Source organism: Centruroides sculpturatus, unplaced genomic scaffold (assembly GCF_000671375.1).
Source record: "Centruroides sculpturatus isolate CEXI.00-Female unplaced genomic scaffold, Cexi_2.0 scaffold1032, whole genome shotgun sequence".
In the NCBI taxonomy this organism is placed as follows: Eukaryota; Metazoa; Arthropoda; class Arachnida; order Scorpiones; family Buthidae; genus Centruroides; species Centruroides sculpturatus.
In genome coordinates this window covers 58,301-76,847 of record NW_019385270.1, presented here as the reverse complement: position 1 = coordinate 76,847, position 18,547 = coordinate 58,301, and the positions used below count along the sequence as shown (strand labels likewise).

At 30.2% G+C, this 18,547-nt stretch overlaps 1 protein-coding gene across 1 annotated transcript in view; it reads right to left on the bottom strand.

The window, feature by feature from the left end:
- Positions 1-229: 229 nt before the first annotated feature.
- LOC111636969 (transient receptor potential-gamma protein-like) overlaps positions 230-18,547 on the bottom strand; it is a 35,145-nt gene continuing 16,827 nt past the window's right edge. Inside the window, exons 6-14 of the mRNA XM_023382357.1 lie at positions 17,892-18,007; positions 16,538-16,789; positions 9,867-10,062; positions 9,604-9,798; positions 9,468-9,509; positions 8,079-8,262; positions 7,121-7,191; positions 5,585-5,768; positions 230-1,613 (exon numbers count right to left, since the gene is read on the bottom strand). Coding sequence (XP_023238125.1) covers positions 613-1,613; positions 5,585-5,768; positions 7,121-7,191; positions 8,079-8,262; positions 9,468-9,509; positions 9,604-9,798; positions 9,867-10,062; positions 16,538-16,789; positions 17,892-18,007 — 2,241 coding nt within the window. The 3' untranslated portion in view covers positions 230-612. The remainder of the gene's footprint in view (positions 1,614-5,584; positions 5,769-7,120; positions 7,192-8,078; positions 8,263-9,467; positions 9,510-9,603; positions 9,799-9,866; positions 10,063-16,537; positions 16,790-17,891; positions 18,008-18,547) is intronic.

Below are 18,547 nucleotides of genomic sequence, written 5' to 3'. Positions count from 1 at the left end.
TCATTATTAAGATAACTTTTTTAGAATAAAGAAATATTTTATAAATTAATTTTAAATATTTATAATTTTTAAAACTTAATTCTACGTAAATGAATCGTTAATGAATATAATAACGTTAAAAACTAGTAAAAAAAATTTAAATTGAAATTAATTTTTAATTCAAAATGATTTCCTCAATCAATTAGTTGAAATTCAAAATTTATTTAATTAATTAAAATGATTGGTTGAATTTAAAATGTCATCAATCTCTTAGGCCAATCGTCTTTAAGAAAACTACAACGTCAGCCAATTCGTTATTGAAATGATATCTTACTTGAATTGAGGAGAACCGCTTATATTTCTTTGAGGAATTTTTCGATTTTATTTTGCTTTTTCTATTAATTGGTATTGTTATTGTATTCATTAAAGATTCATTTTTAATAATAAATTTAATGTAAAAGAAAAACTTGGGTTTGTTGGTTAAGAAAAATTATTTAAAATTTATAAAACTTTCGGTTCTACTATGAAGATACGAGTAGTTTTTTTTCCTGAAGGTGGATATATTGCATTGTTTTATATTTATGTAGGTAATAATCCACAGTAATTGAATAGTTTATTTTTTTTGTTAAATGTTCATATCCACCCCATAGACAACGGACAGTTAACAGGTTCAATACCATAAACTGTCGATATAACTCCCAAAGTGCCATTCGCAGACTTTTGACTAGACATTAATGGCTCCCTCGAAGAACTTTGACTCATTAAACATTCTGGACTACTGACAGTAGAAATAGTATCTGTTGTGCTGGTAGTTGCGTGAACGTTTTCACATTTGCTCACTGCAACATTCTGTAGTTCCATCTCTGCACATTCTGAACTAATAGTTTGCATCTCCACATTTCCAGTAATAGAATTCCTAGGCGTGTGAACGTTCGAACTGGCACAACTAGGAATAGGCGAGAGACTACGAGTTGGTAAATTCATACACAAAGAAGTCAATGATACTGATGGCCTCCTGTCTTCTTTCTTGTGTAAATCATTGCATTTTAAAAACTCTTCTCTGAATGGTGCACTGGAAGTTCTAGATGCTTGACTGCGCTCCAGAGATGCAACATTTCGCGTAGAACTTTCTGGTTGAGAGAAGTTTTTCTGCTCTTGGAAAATCATTCTCAGTTTGGCAGGATTGAAAGAGATGGTGCCAAACCGTCGCGCAAACATCGATCTCTTGATGCTCGGTGTCTGATGAGTTGGACTGAAGTCTTTAGTTTTGTCATTAGCAGCAACTCCGGGTGAAGTTGCTACACTCGAGTTCGACTCACTGGGGGATGTTGCAAATCGCTGGCTCATTTGTTCCGAACTTAATTGGCTACTAATAGAATCCTCGCTTCGACTTCTGGAGAAAGCCGATCGAGCATTTCTTGTCGCTTCTACTAAATAGCTCCATTTTCCTTTTTTAATTTTCTTCTTATTTTCTGCCATTCTAGCGATTTTAACCATTCGACTAACTGGTGATTTCTTTGTAAGTTCTGTAGAACAAAACTCTGGAAGAGTCTGTACCGAACCTTCTACTAATCCAATATCGAATCCTTTCATAAGTCGCCTCTCTCTTTGACGTCCTTTTTTTCCTCCTGCACCTGAAAATACAATAATATTTTATTTCAACAATTAATTTTACAAACAACAAGCATTAAAGAACTTTTGAAAAATTTTTAATACCTTAATAAATGTATTTAATACTAATTAAATGAAATCACAATAGCATTATAATATCAATACTTTCTTCGTTGTTTAAATAACGTTTTTACTTTTCTTCAATACATTAATTAAACTTTTAACAATCGTAAACAAATATACACTAATTAAATTTTGTTTATACGAATTTTTCTAGATAATTAATTGGAAATTAAAGGAACAAGAACATAAAAGAATACCGAATACAATTTCTTCGTACGAGGCATTATATTACAATATGGAAGATCTAATCATGTCTTTTAGGGTAATTCTTGGTAAATTCTTTTAGTATGGAGGAAGGAATGGATAAAACAACTGGACACTGGTAGTGCCTTAGTATTCAATGTTTTATCCACTCGGCCACCTGTGGACCCAAATTATTAATTTGAAGACATATACAGGATGGCCATAACTAAGGTTTCTCTATTCAGAGCACTCCTAGCTTTCAACTGACACCACAATTTGTATACAGACTATGAAAAGAATACGAAATAGGATTTTGAAAACAAAAGTTAAGTTCAAAAACTTCCGCTAGGGAGCGCTTTACAGGAAACTAAACAATAAAAACTAATTTATTCGTTCCTCAAGAGGCATGCCTTCTGCGGCGGCTGTTTACTGAATGTAAGAAATATTGCTCAATGTGTGTTTCATTGTTCAGATGTAAAATTTGAAGGCGATGAACAGTGTATTCATCTCCTAAACAACTGATCACAACTGCTCTCCAATGATACTTCATACTAGCAGTGTAATACGATCCTGTAAATCTGCCAAAGATATTTCCATAATATATCATATTCTTTAAATGGTTCCATAACCATAAATCACACCGATTCAGATCCACGCCATTGTTTTCACTGACTTTAATCGCTGTCGGTGTCAATCCGCTTATTAATTACAGCTACAAAGTGCTCTGAATTGGGAAAATTTAATTATGGCTATCCTGTACATAAGAATCACAGGAACTCCCACAAGCCATATATTCATTAGAAGGAACCAATATATAGGTAAGAAGGAATTGTTTATTCTGGATAGGATCGAATCCACAATCTTTATTAGAACTCTAATACATAATTTAATGAGAAAACTTCATAAATTTTGTATATACTGCCGAATAAATCTGAATATATGAAGTTTAATTATGATTCTCCTATACACGTTCAGTGTTATAAAAATAGATAACTTATTAGTTAAGTAATTTTATATGCTAACAGTTATTTTCTTAATAACAATATTAATTGAATATTTTAATAAGCAACTCTTTGTATAAGAATTAAATTATTTACACTTTATTAAACTATCTTAAATTAAATCATAAATTTATCTCTATTGTGGAAAATGTATAGAAGACTTTTGATACATGTTTTCATTAAATTAACAAAATATAATTAAGAAATTAAAGCTTTTAAAATAATTATTCAACATTGATTATCTAGCAATTCAATAGGTTAATTAAAATTTAAATATTTTATTAATTTCTAAAATTCTTTAAGCCAATTAAATTAATTGGAATAAGTTTTAAATGGTTGTGTAGTGTATAATACCGAAGATTTATTGCAGAGAATTTTGTGGGGATTTTTGCAAGTTCAGCTTCTTTGTTGGCAGATAAAAAAAAAAGAAAAGAAAAAGAATGTTGCAAGTAATCGGGAAAATAACATAAATAACTTAACAAGCTCAACAATAAATAAATAAATAAAAGAAGATTAAATGGTTTATTGGCTACAAGAAATCTTCACTGAAATTAATTTTTTAGTTTTGTTTTTGTTACTTTTTTTTAAATATTTTTATATATTAAAATAATAATTAATATTCCTTTATTTAAATAGAAAATAAAATATACAGCGTGGCTCAAAAGTCAGCTAACCGCGTGAATAACTCGAGCAACTTATGGAAGAATTTATTGATTGGTTCCTGTGGACACTAAGGTTGTATCTAAGTGACCAATGGTATAAAACGTTTTATGTGAAATGAACTGTCATTGGCTTCTTACATAGCTGTTGGTTTACCTAGACACGCCCATAATGGAGGGTCGTTCCCATTAAGGGCATGGTCACTACGAGTATGGAGAAAACTGCATCAATTTTCTCCATACTCATAGTGACCATGCCCTTAATGAGAACGACCCTCCATTATGGGCTTGTCCGTACTCGTGATGATGATATGAGATCGAACCCACGACTTCAAAAGTCTGTACATAATAAAAATTTTATAACGTTCCCTGTCTATTTTATATTTTCTATTGATTATAGATTAATTTTAAATAGAGTATGGCCCAAAATTCGGATACGAAAGAGAAGAAAAAATGATTTTGAGCAAATTACGCTTTATAGTGGTCAACTGAGTTTTGGGCCACCCTGTATGGGCAAAATGAACAGATCACATCGCCTGCATGAGTGACGATAGACTGACAATATGAGTTTTATACCCTAAAAATAAATAGAACAATACCCAGTGGAAGATGTAAAGATAGAAGATGAAGAAAGATGCTGTGAGATGTGGAGCAAGAGATAGAGTCAAAAAATAAAGTAAGAGAGTGAGAGTTGATGAATGCAATAATAGATCTACGACTTCTATATAAGCCAACAGATGATGATGATGATGATAATGGTGAATAGTAATGAATGATGCTGCTGGTGCTGATGATTAATGATGATTAGCCTAATCATGTCTTTTAGGGTAATTCTTGGTAAATTCTTTTAGTATGGAGGAAGGAATGGATAAAACAACTGGACACTGGTAGTGCCTTAGTATTCAATGTTTTATCCACTCGGCCACCTGTGGACCCAAATTATTAATTTGAAGACATATACAGGATGGCCATAACTAAGGTTTCTCTATTCAGAGCACTCCTAGCTTTCAACTGACACCACAATTTGTATACAGACTATGAAAAGAATACGAAATAGGATTTTGAAAACAAAAGTTAAGTTCAAAAACTTCCGCTAGGGAGCGCTTTACAGGAAACTAAACAATAAAAACTAATTTATTCGTTCCTCAAGAGGCATGCCTTCTGCGGCGGCTGTTTACTGAATGTAAGAAATATTGCTCAATGTGTGTTTCATTGTTCAGATGTAAAATTTGAAGGCGATGAACAGTGTATTCATCTCCTAAACAACTGATCACAACTGCTCTCCAATGATACTTCATACTAGCAGTGTAATACGATCCTGTAAATCTGCCAAAGATATTTCCATAATATATCATATTCTTTAAATGGTTCCATAACCATAAATCACACCGATTCAGATCCACGCCATTGTTTTCACTGACTTTAATCGCTGTCGGTGTCAATCCGCTTATTAATTACAGCTACAAAGTGCTCTGAATTGGGAAAATTTAATTATGGCTATCCTGTACATAAGAATCACAGGAACTCCCACAAGCCATATATTCATTAGAAGGAACCAATATATAGGTAAGAAGGAATTGTTTATTCTGGATAGGATCGAATCCACAATCTTTATTAGAACTCTAATACATAATTTAATGAGAAAACTTCATAAATTTTGTATATACTGCCGAATAAATCTGAATATATGAAGTTTAATTATGATTCTCCTATACACGTTCAGTGTTATAAAAATAGATAACTTATTAGTTNGTCTACATATTACCCATTATTATTTAGTGAAGGAGGAAGAGCCTCTTACATGTTGTTAGCGTAGGTAAAGCGAGTCTAAATCCGTTTCTGATTGAGGCCCACTTAAGACAAGGCCCTAAGCCATAGTTTGTTTAGCTTATACGTAAATCCCTCCCCGCTAAACACCCGAGAGCTTACTCATACAAAAATTTCTCTTACTTAAATTATTGAAGAGGGGGATAAAAGAGGGAGGAATAACCTTAAAATTAAAGCTTTAATTAATTATAATTAACTTACTCTGTCCCTGTCCCTTAGCAGCTGATGTATTAAATCCACTAGTCGATAGAATCTCGATAAGTTCGTAACGAAAAGACGAAATGTCCTGTTTAATTTCGTTGACATCATCTTCCGTCACACCTTGATTATCAGCTTTTCTCTGTTCTTCTGTGATGTAACGTCTTACAAGATTACGCATTATTACCTTAAAATTAATTTTTTTAAAAATTAAATTACTTTTTTTAAACTTTTTCAAAATATAAAAATTGTATTTTTTTACTCATAAAACTTTAATAATTTCATATTTGAATACGAAATTTCTTTTTTTCTTTTTGTTAGTCTGAAGGATTATCAGTTGAATACAAATAACACAAGCTGGTTTTTTATATTATTATTTTTTAATTAAATTATTTAGGTATATTTTATGAAGTGATAATTTAAATAAAAAAAATATATAGGCCTATATCTTTTCTCAGAAAAATCAGAACATTTTTTTTTGAAGATTTTATAGGAGAATACGAAAAAAAATATTAAGAAAATTAAGTGTAAACGTGTACGGAATATTAAATTGTACATTTAAATATTCAAATTAGAGCTCTGGTTTAAAAACTTGACTTATTCATCACATTTATTCGGTAATGTACACTGGGTGTTCGTAATTAAAGTTCACGTTTCAAAAGGGTATAACTCGGGAACTAATCTGGAGAATGAAGTGATATTTCACACGTAGAATCCTGAGGTGATGAAATTTTATTCTATATAAAAAAAAATCTTAGTTACAAAAATGTCCACCAGGGCTGTAAATGGCGCTGCAACACCGTACTAGATAAGTTGAAATGCCTCAAAAGCTTACGGTATATTGTGAGGTTGCATTATCAATTTCGAGTCGCTTCTCATCTCTACGCGCAAAGAAGAAGTTTAGAGCATTATAACATACAGACAAACCTCGATATAGCGCCCCCGTAAATAGTGTCACTCTCGTAAGGCACCAATGAAGACTTTCGAAGGGATATTTTCTGTATTTATTATACTAGGAAAATAGAAAATAATGTCAAATTGACGTAATACTGAGAGTTATTCTGACAAAACGAACGTTAAACACGGGAAATCCAGTATCTGTGTGGTTGCGCAGCGGCATGCCCGTTATGTTTAACTCCATTGTAGGCAACACAAAGAAGTGATGGTTTATACAAATTTCCTGTAAACATTCGAGACATTTTGGATAATCTACTACGGTATTTCAACGCCATTTTCCACCCTAGAGGACATTTTCGTAACTACGCTATCTACTCTAACGTTTGGCTAAAAGGATGCGCATATATAATCCCACAAACACGTAAAATATTTCCATTAAAGCACGTTTTGTAAAGTAAATTACAGTCGAGCCTCGATACAGCGCCAAACTGTATGGCGTTACCCTCATAAAACTCCAATGAATATTTGTCGTTTAGTATTTGCGATTTCCTAAGTGTATCACTTTGCATTGTAAGAGATATGGTTATATCACCGAATCACATGACTTTCAAACTCGATCTTGCGTACAGACCTCTGTATTACGCTCAAACTTCGTCTAGCGTCATTGTTGTTTGGCATCGGCACTAAATCGAGTTTGATGCTAAATCCAAGTACTTCAGCGAAATAGTAATATGGTTTGCGTTACAAAATCGTGTATTTAGTTATTCACAGATACTGGATTTCCAGTGTTTAACGTTCGTTTTGTCAGAATAGCTCTCAGTATTACGTCAATTTGACATCATTTTCTATTTTCCTATTATAATAAATACAGAAAATATCCCTTCGAAAGTCTTCATTGGTGCTTTACGAGAGTGACACTATTTACGGGGGCGCTATATCGAGGTTTGTCTGTATGTATAACGCTCTAAACTTTTTCTATGCGCGTAGCGATGACAAGCGACGCGAAATTGATAATGCTAATTTGTAAATCGATTAATAAAGCTGATTTTTATTAATTTTTTTTTTCTAAAAAAATGTTTATAAATTAAATTTATTTATCTTTCTAATATTTTAAATTGAAATTTAAACATAATTATAGAGCCAAATTTAGACTTGTGGCCTGCGCTATAACATAGCCTACAAGAGGCCTTTCCTCCTTTAAGAATACAAATCTCAAAGTAGAAAGGGCCTCTTTGTATAATATTGAGAATAGAACTAAATTTGCGTATAAGCTAAGTAAGCTACAGATTAGGGCCTCGTGCTTAATCTAAAAGACAGTTTACAGGTCTACACATTGCCCATTATTATTTAGTGAAGGAGGAAGAGCCTCTTACATGTTGTTAGCGTAGGTAAAGCGAGTCTAAATCCGTTTCTGATTGAGGCCCACTTAAGACAAGGCCCTAAGCCATAGTTTGTTTAGCTTATACGTAAATCCCTCCCCGCTAAACACCCGAGAGCTTACTCATACAAAAATTTCTCTTACTTAAATTATTGAAGAGGGGGATAAAAGAGGGAGGAATAACCTTAAAATAAATGCTTTAATTAATTATAATTAACTTACTCTGTCCCTGTCCCTTAGCAGCTGATGTATTAAATCCACTAGTCGATAGAATCTCGATAAGTTCGTAACGAAAAGACGAAATGTCCTGTTTAATTTCGTTGACATCATCTTCCGTCACACCTTGATTATCAGCTTTTCTCTGTTCTTCTGTGATGTAACGTCTTACAAGATTACGCATTATTACCTTAAAATTAATTTTTTTAAAAATTAAATTACTTTTTTTAAACTTTTTCAAAATATAAAAATTGTATTTTTTTACTCATAAAACTTTAAATATTTGCTTAAAATTAAAAGAAATTTCATATTTGAATACGAAATTTCTTTTTTTCTTTTTGTTAGTCTGAAGGATTATCAGTTGAATACAAATAACACAAGCTGGTTTTTTATATTATTATTTTTTTAATTAANAAAGTAGTTGTTTTTTTATGGCGACACCCAAGAATTTCATTTACTATTGAATCAATCATTCTTTCGATATATACAGCTAATATATTACCTGATGGCAATATATAGACTCATATTCTATTTTTTACAGGTTTATTTAATCAAACAAAATTCATTATTGTGGTTTTATATGTTAATAACAGATACGAGAATATAAGAATTAATGTTGAAAAAATATATCGAACTTTTTTTAGTTATTTCACTAACTTTCGTTGCTTATTTCCTGTAATAGACTTAACAAACTAAAGTATTTTTTATGAAATTTACTTATTTTTTCAGACTTACGAAATAAAATATTATATTCTTATGAAAAGTACATATTTTTAATGAAATAAACAAATATTTATCGTTGCTATGGAAACGATTTTCTTGTTTCTATAGCAACAATGAAAAGTACATATTTTTTAATGAAATAAACAAATTTTTATCGTTGCTATGGAAACGATTTTCTTGTTTCTATAGCAACAATGAAAAGTACATATTTTTTAATGAAATAAACAAATTTTTATCGTTGCTATGGAAACGATTTTCTTGTTTCTATAGCAACGATGAAAAGTACATATTTTTTAATGAAATAAACAAATTTTAATCGTTGCTATGGAAATGATTTTCTTGTTTCTATAGCAATCATATTATACTTTTCTATGACAATTGCGCGCAATTGTCATAGAAAAGTCAAATTCATATATTTTTATACGAATCTAACTGTTTCATTACTATAGAAAGAAAATTTTCGTTGTTACAAGATCCCATTATGAAATATTCGAATAACGATATGACAGGAACATAATATGGTCGCTGTTGGGAGGGGCCGTTGTTTGGAGGTTATTTGGTATGCATTATGTTTAACGTTATCGAAAAATAAGTGCCATTTACAGGTTTTCGTCTTTGGACACTGTATAATGAAATGAATTACGAAATAAACGAAACAATTGTCTAACATACCTGATATTTATGATCTCTTTCACTAGCTTGTCTCGCTTTCCTCTTTGAATAAGCATACAAAAATAATTAATTTTACAGCATATAAAAGTTAAATTATACATCAAAAAACAATTTTTATTGAGGGGAAAAAACTTACTCGAATCGTTTTTAAGTGCTCTTTTCGTGCATTTTTTGAATTTCCACGAAAGTGCTTTATCAACGATCGTGTTAAATAATACAAACTCTTCGGTGTCGGTATTATATTAAGAGGAGGAGGGACGGTACCTCCATCCTCGAAATAACTCATCCATAATTTACAACGAGCAAATTTCCATTCTACATCAGCATGCTCCTAGTAAAAATATAACTAAATCATTTAATTAAAATGAATAATTTTCTTCGAAATTTAATGAAACTTACCGAAATCATTTGGTAGGAATGATTCATCATGGCAATCAGAAGATTTAATAATACAACGACATTAATCACGCAATACGATCCGAACATGAGCAAGCCCCAAAATCTTGTATAACTTTGTATACCGTTTAGTTCAAAATTATCCAAATCGATTAGACCAAAGCTTGCCCAAAATAAGGTTTGAGAAGATTCGAATAAGCTGAAAATATAATATTCTTGATTATTAGTCACATTGCTTAAAAATGATTATATAAATACATATATTATAAATATAATAATAAGTATTAATGCCATTTTATAGGGTTTTGTGTGCTCACTGTGCTAGCAAACGGGTACTGAACGTTCTTAATACAGTTTTACGTCAAGAAGATGTGTTAGATCTAGGCAACTGGGTATTTGTGGTGCCCTTTTATATAACTTCACATAACTATTGTAAGCATGTATATGACAATTACCCGTATTTTTAGTAATCGAATATTAAGCATTCCTTAAATTCTATGCATGTTTATTGCATTTCTTCTTGAAAAATTGCGGTTTTTACACATGAAACTATATAAGAAATACATATTCTTGTAAAATATTTTATGAATAAAACAGAACAGTATAAATAGGTGAGTTTTATTGGTGAAAATGTCACTGATACTGCTGATAGATTGAATTGTATTGATGAGATAAGACAATGCAACACATGGACAATCTGCCAAGAAGTGTGTGCCTCCAGGAAGGATTTTATATGCACCCCAATTTAGAAGTTGGGCAATGAAGAAAACATGAAAAATTTCATATGACCAGTCGTTTGGTGAGGCTCGAATCCAAGATCAAGTGTTCAGTGATGTTATCTACTCTACAGCTGGTGGGTAGATACCTCTAATGCTACAATGGTCTGCTGCCTACAATATGACTGATGGAAATGTTAATTTTCAGTTAGAAGTTAATGAAAATAAATTGATTTTTTCCTGTTCAAGTTCAGAAATCCTCCGAAATCTATTCACTCATCTCTTGAAGAGACTTCAAAACACCTGTTCTAGATTCAAATCTTGTAGAATTTCACTGTAAATTGAAATACAGTATTTGTTTATACTTTACAAATTGTTTATGGCATGAGTAAACTATGTGACATTAGCAATAATTTCTAAAATATTACTTAATGAGTTAATTAAACTTGTACATAGATTCGTTGTGCTATGTAAATTGACTGTATTACATAAGCAATGTCTCAAAAAAATTACGTGCAAGATGGTGTAAAAGTTAATTAACCATTTTTAAATGAAAGTGACGTGTATCAATAGTTTCTCAAAGTTTACAGAAAGCATTGAAGATGAGGTATTCTAAAGTAACCTTGTATACAGGATCACCCTAATGACTGTTCATATATTTTATTAAAGACTTCCTGAGAAAATATCAATTAGGTAATTCGTTTGTTATATATTTTACTGTATTATAACCGATGCATACGGAATAAATCTTTGAGATGTATAATATCAGTTCGAGCTTACAAATTATTCATGAAATTCTTGTATAAGTAATATAGATGGTTCATCAAGAGAGCTCTTCAGACTATTACATATAATGCTTAAGTTAATTGCCTTAACTCCATGGCCTTTATTTAGGTGTTAGATACGTGAAAGAAACCCGAAAAATTCCACGTGACCAACAGGCGCGAATCATGACCGATTTTGACAAACTTTGTTAGCAAGTGTCATATTATAAGTTGTGTTAGGGTAATGTTCTAGTATCATTTCATAAAATTCTCATACTTAGAATGCTCTTTTTATTGCCATGTAATACCGTGAATTAGCGGAATGAATAGAAACACAACAAAAATGGCTGTTTCTATTCATTCCATGAAAGTTTCTTCAATACTATTAGTTTAAAATTTGAAAAAGTCTAAGATCTAGCTCTGAAATAGATCGATTTGTATGTTTCCATATTGGTTTTGATTTATTTCAGTGAGGACAGTTCTCTGTAGTGAAAATATATGGAAACGAAAAGAATTTCAGAAGGATGTATGTTGCCAGTCTGTCAAATTGAAGATGGTGGATATGTGAAACTCTTTCTACAAGAGATTTTCAGCAGGCAATAAAAAATTTGGGAGGAATTTTACTTCATTTATGGGAATGTTGTAAAGAAACCCTCTGCCCATATTACTAGCAAGCTTCAAAAGCATGATAAGTTTTTCAGTTTGATTCCTTTAGTGCTAGACTTTCCTCCACTCAAACAGGAGGTTAAGGAAATCCATTAGGAAATCCGATAATTTTCAGTTATACTAGAATATAAAATTTAATTAATTAATAACATAAAATGAGTAATTGTATTGACTTATGATAAAAAAATCTGCATTAAAAATTTAAGTCAATATGACACTCGTTCAAAGTTAAAATTGTGTGTGGCATTATCTGTTACGAAATGTTTTTTAAAAAATAACTTTTATATTATTAATTATATAAAAAGGCAAAAAAAAACTTAATTTTGGGGTATAGATGAATTTTTAAAAATATTGTAAATGCCAATAACGAATGAAATCTTCATTAAGTTCGACCCCTCTCGAGACGAAATTCCATACTCCAAAATTTAATAGCATCAATGCCCCTTATATACAAGATTTCCGTTTTAGAAGGTTTTACTGTATTTCTATATCTTTCAGGGATATCTATACACCCTATATTTAATATATTATTAGGGGTAGAGTCCATAAAATAGCATCTAGCCTTACCAATAGGATAATTACTGAGCACCATTAAATTATTTTAATACAATCAAACCTCTGAATAAGTTGGTAAGTCTGAAACCATTTAAAGGTGGTTGGTAGTTATTGGAGATTCGACTGTTTTGTAAATCAAGTGTAGTAGAATAATATAGTTAAATATTTTAAAATTATTTTTCAAAATTTTTTAACCGTTTAGGGTTATAAATTGCATTTTTTGTAGGAAGAAAAACCGATGAGTAATGATATTTTTTGGACATTTTTGACACACATTTTCTGCTTCTGATTTTATATCCTTTGAATCACTCGCTCCACGTCATATTTTTTCCCATATTTTTTTTTTTTCTGTTTTATTCAACAGATGTCGATGTTTAAAGTAGGAGATTTACCTCTAAACATACGATATTCATATTAAAAAATATATTTAAAATGATTTTCAATTAATTTACTTATAAATTTTTAATAATAATAGGAATAAAATAACTTTTGAAACCTATTTTCAACGCTCATTACTTTATACGTTTACTATATAAATTTATGTATACTAATCAACTACAGCGAATAACTTTCGAACAACAGACATCTTTATGTTTTCTCGATGGTCGTTGTTCACAGGTTTTATTTATTTATTTATTTTTACTTGTTTCTAAAATAGTGGAGGAGATATTCGGCGCAAGAAAAATTCGGTGAAAGAGTTTAGGATTGTAAGGAGGACAGACAAACAGACAATTGACATTCTATTTTATAAATATAGATAGTTTTAATATGTTTTTAATTAATTGGAATCTAAAATAAGTAATGCATAATCAATAAAAATGTAATTTGTAATGTTTAAATATAACAATATCAACAAGTAAAACTGTTTGAAATGATTGCAAATTTATAAAATTAAGAAATTTTAAATAAAATTAAAATTATTAAAATATTCTTTTTTAAAAATGATAACTTTAAAGAAGATTTTTAAGAATTTTTTTCCTTTAATTTCATCGATTTTTTACCAAGTTTTAAAGCCGTAAAATCCTAATTAACGACTGTTCAATATAGAAATTGTTCTGTATTTTTATCGGAAAGTTTTATTACAAGACAGAAAAAAGCTTGTAAAGAATACGTTAAGATACTTACCATTACCATTAACTTTATTTTCTGCAGATAACGTTTCGATAAATGAAGATTTACTGATCTTTTCGTGAAATCGTTATATGTACTTGGAACAAAGCCACTTAATTGGTAAACTTCTGGTCACTATTCGAACTAAACTTAAGTTATTTATTTTATTTAACGTTAACTTAAATGTAGAATGATTACACGTTCATAACGAACATTATAAAGTCGAACCTTCAAAAATGGCCACCTCTAAACAGCGGCCATTTTAAGGAACGTTGAACAAAAAATGAATACAAAAATATTCTATAAACAATAGATACGGCCATGTTTCATGTTCCCTTCGGTGTCCGTTGTTAAGAGGTTCGACTGTATATACGTAAAAGTTTTATTATCAGATACGCAAATTCAAATAAAGAAGACCAGTAAGGCCAATCAGTAGAAACATTTCATTTACGAAGGCCTCATGTACTGTACCAATTCTACATAATAAAGAAATTACTGCAATTTAATTAAGCTCATTAATTTTGATTTGGAGCCCATTAGCAATATTTTTAATAGAATTTTTTTCAGATAAGAATCTTTTCGTGTCAATTTTTATTGCACGCATTCTTCAGCAGTGTTTTAAGTACGTAATTTCACTATATAGTCACATTTATTCAAGTGTCTACAATAACACATCAATATCCTATTCCCTTCCTACAGTATATTAGTGGCCAAATGAATAAAACTACTGGGCATTGGTGGTGGGTTCGCACCTCACTAATAGGTTAACCATATGCAGTTTCCCCGGGTTTTCTTCGCGTGTCTAATACCTAAATAGGAGACATTCTCTGTAGGAAACTGGCCAGGTTGCTTTCCAGATAGGTATCCTGGCCACGTAATCATGTAAAATATAATCATAACTAGAATGTAAACATTAAGAGTATCTTAAAATACTTTAATTTAATATAATTAAACGGAACTTATGAAAATTTTTAAGATCGTTTATAAAATAATACATAGAAAAAACAGTAAAAGAAAAAAAAATGCATATGAACTTATGTAGTCCTCTGTGATATTTGCAAGATTAAGTTTTAAAATGGATATTTTAACAATGATTGGCGGAGATAGAAATGGGCGTATTATTATCGATTTCTTCTGCCAATCATCGTCAATCTAATTCGATTCAAATGATATTGCTTATTTTTCTTACATATTTTGCGATAAACCACTTACGTTTATAATAATTTATTTTTCTCTACTCAAATAGCATAATAAACACTGAAAATTATATTATTTATCCTACGAAAAATATTCAAAAAAACCATTATATCTATAATATTGTTTAGCATATTTATCGGACTTACTTAAAGGGTTTTCAAGCAGACATTTGATCTGAACCCCGAACAGGAGGTCTCAAGATTTAAATATTTCATATAAAAACATAATATTTAAACGTTTTTATCATTTTTCTGAAGACCAAAATATATTTAAACCTCTAAACAACGGCCACTGATGACGACATAAAAAAAATAGACGTTGTTCGGAAGTGGCCGTTGTTTGGAGGTGATTTTGTATGAATTTTTTTGTTATGAAATGGCTGCTGTTTAAGAGTTTGACTTTATTACATTATATAATAAATCTGAATTAACCATGCATTAAAAATGGAGCTATACAACTTGTAGTTTCCAATGCTATTTTCGAATGACATAAGAGACTTAAATTTTTATCTCCAGCTGACTCTAAAGAAATCAATAGAAGCAATATCATCCCTTATGCCAATAGCATTCATACTCCATTTGCTATGAATCCAATTACTAGATACGTACTGTAACTCTATAAATCTTATTGAATTATAATAATTTTACAGATTATACATCATTATACAATATCCAATTTTAAAAACGTCCTTATACTCTTCCCTTATCCGATTATTGGAAGAAGGATATATCAGTATAGCGATAACACTATAAATATTTAGATGTTATTTAGTGTGGCTAGCGGTTATTGTGGCCACTTATCCAATAATACTTTAACAATACAGTAATATATTGTTTCAAACTAGCCATCGTTATTAGTCTGAAAAAAATACATTGTTATGTTATCATAGTATGTGGGGTCATTATTTGTCTACCAATGGTCGAGTAGATAACACTAGATAACACCATAACACTGGTAGTTGGTCACGGGTTTACGCCTCACAGGCTGATCACGTGGAGTTTTCTTCACGTGTCTATCACCGAAATAAGGTAAATTTTCTATAAAATGTTCACACGCAGGCACATTTTTTTCAATATTTCATTAACATTTTCACAAATATGCAAAGTATTTATGAACTAATAAGTATGAATTATATTTATAAATATATAATGTATAAAGATAGCAAGGTGAGATGAGGCACGACTTACAAATATGGGCCCTACATAGCTTCCTAGAATGCGTGAATAATGAATAATTTAAATAAAAACAAAGATTTTTCGCCATTCATCAAAAGCTAGTTTAATTTATTTCATGGTTTTTCTTAATATAAAACACTAAATTTTGAAAGTTTCCTTATCTGGGGTCCATAACAAATAAGCCAAGAGAGCACCCCTCTATCTGGATCTGTTCATATATTAAAAATGACTAAAGAACAATAATTCTTTAACTAAATAATGCAAATATTCTAGCGCACAGAGTATAAATCAAGAAAGAACAGTAATTTAATTAAAATAAGTAATTATAATAATACCTTATTAACATATTCTTCTTTTATGAGAATGGTTTCAATTTCTTAATTTATAGATCACCATCAATTAATTAATTAAATAATAAAAAAAGAAATTAAAATTTACTCAGTTGGATTCAGGGTGGAAAAAAGAAAGAATTTAAGGATTATTTTTCTTACTTTGCAAATCTTCTCCAAGTGAGACAAGATGGATCTGTTCTAGTTTCGTTTCCGTTTGATTTCTTCATGCATTCTTGCTTCTCCATGTCAGCATAATACCACAACAACTGATTAAGTCCACAAGCAAATGCGAATAGAACCAGAGTGTAGACGAAGAAAAACTTGACGATATCGATTACCATTCTTCCAAGAGATATCTGAAGTGGTCCCAGATGAGGATTTACAGAGAATATATATACCAGTTTAAGAGAACTACACAAAAAAAGAATTTAATATAAATCTTACCAGTGAATTTTACAGCCATTAAATCGATATTAAAACCTTCAAATTTACTTTTTAAACCGCATTTAAATTGTAAAAATTAATTCTAATTAACATAATTAAGCTATATCTTCTTTATTCTTCTATTTTTATTTCTTTTCGCATTTTTCTTCTTCATCTCTTTCTTCTTCTTCTTCTTCATATTCTTATTTTTCTTTTGTTTTTTATTCTTCATCTTATTTTTCTTATTATTCTCATCCTTCATCTCCACCTCCTCCTCCTCCTTCTCCTCTTTTTTCCTCTTCTTCTTCATTACTTCTTTTTATTCTTCATCTTTTTTCTTTCCTTTCCTTCTCATTATTATATTATTATCATTATTATTCTATGCCTTTTTCTATGATTAGGCAGTGACGGATTAAAAACTTCCACAGCCTCTAGGCATAGATATTGGAGGGCCTTCTAGATAATTTTAAACTATAACCTCTAACTGTAGCTACAATTTCAGCAATGAATTGCTTAAATTTTTTTTTTCTAATTTTGGGGCCTCCCAGACTCGGGGCCCTTAAAAATATGCCTCAAGTTCCAACAGTCCTTCAGTTAATTCACACTCCATAATGTCTACCCTTATTGTATCTTTAATTATAAATTTAAAAATTCAATTAAATATAACTTAATTATGATATTAAAAATGGCTTTCGTTTAGAAGATTCTGCTGTTGGAAGGTGGCCGTCATTGACAGGTTTCGACTGCATAATTTTTTTTTTACAATTTAAATGTACTTAATTAAATTGCGAAGATATAACAGCATTAAAATGTTACTTTTTAAGATTTTCTTTTTAAAAATTGTATGGTTAATACTCTTTAAAATAAGATTAATGAATCTTGACAGGATTTATAGAAAAAATTAATAAAAATTTTACATTCTTTAAGCTCATTAGATGCTTGTAACGAGGGAGAAAATACAAAAAAAATAACTTATAATATACAAAAAACACACCTGTATATACGTTCTCACACTTATAATTGGATTACATCTTTCTAGTTACTATCTGATATAATGAGATTGTGATGCAATAAAGGGGTGTAAGCTTACCTGAATACATTTGCAGTTGCAAATATACCTTCAGCTATCAGAATTGGATCCCAGGGATCCCATTTTTCCCTTGGTAACGAGGCAGTTCCTGTATTTTCATTAATCTCACGTTGAACCTGTAAGCAGGGATGAAGATCATTTAAATGAATTGATGCTGAAACCAATCATTTTCTTTTCTTTTTTTTTTGAATTTTGAATAACTTCTTAGGTTCTTATTCTAATAAGGTTAAAGTGTAGAATAGCAAAATATATACCCTTTAAATATTAATAAGTTACTAGCTACTTGTATACACACAGCATCCTTCTGATCACTCACTTTTCATGTATTATTTACGCAATTTTTGTCTGTCTGTCACGTTTTACGCTGAATTATTACAGTAAATTTGATTAAATTTGCTTATTTTTTTATATTCTAGAATATCTATATAATAACATTTTCGTGCTATTTCGTTATTATTCATTTTAATGGGGATTATTTAATGGTGTGTGTGTGTACGCTTGCGACGCGCGACGCGTATTAATTAAATTAAATTAAAATATTTTTAAAAAATTGTTTAAGTAATTTCGAATTTTAACTTAATTAAAATTTAGAACGAAATATTTTTTTTTTTTTTTTATATATTGGAATAAATCGTAGTTATAATCCATAAGATAAT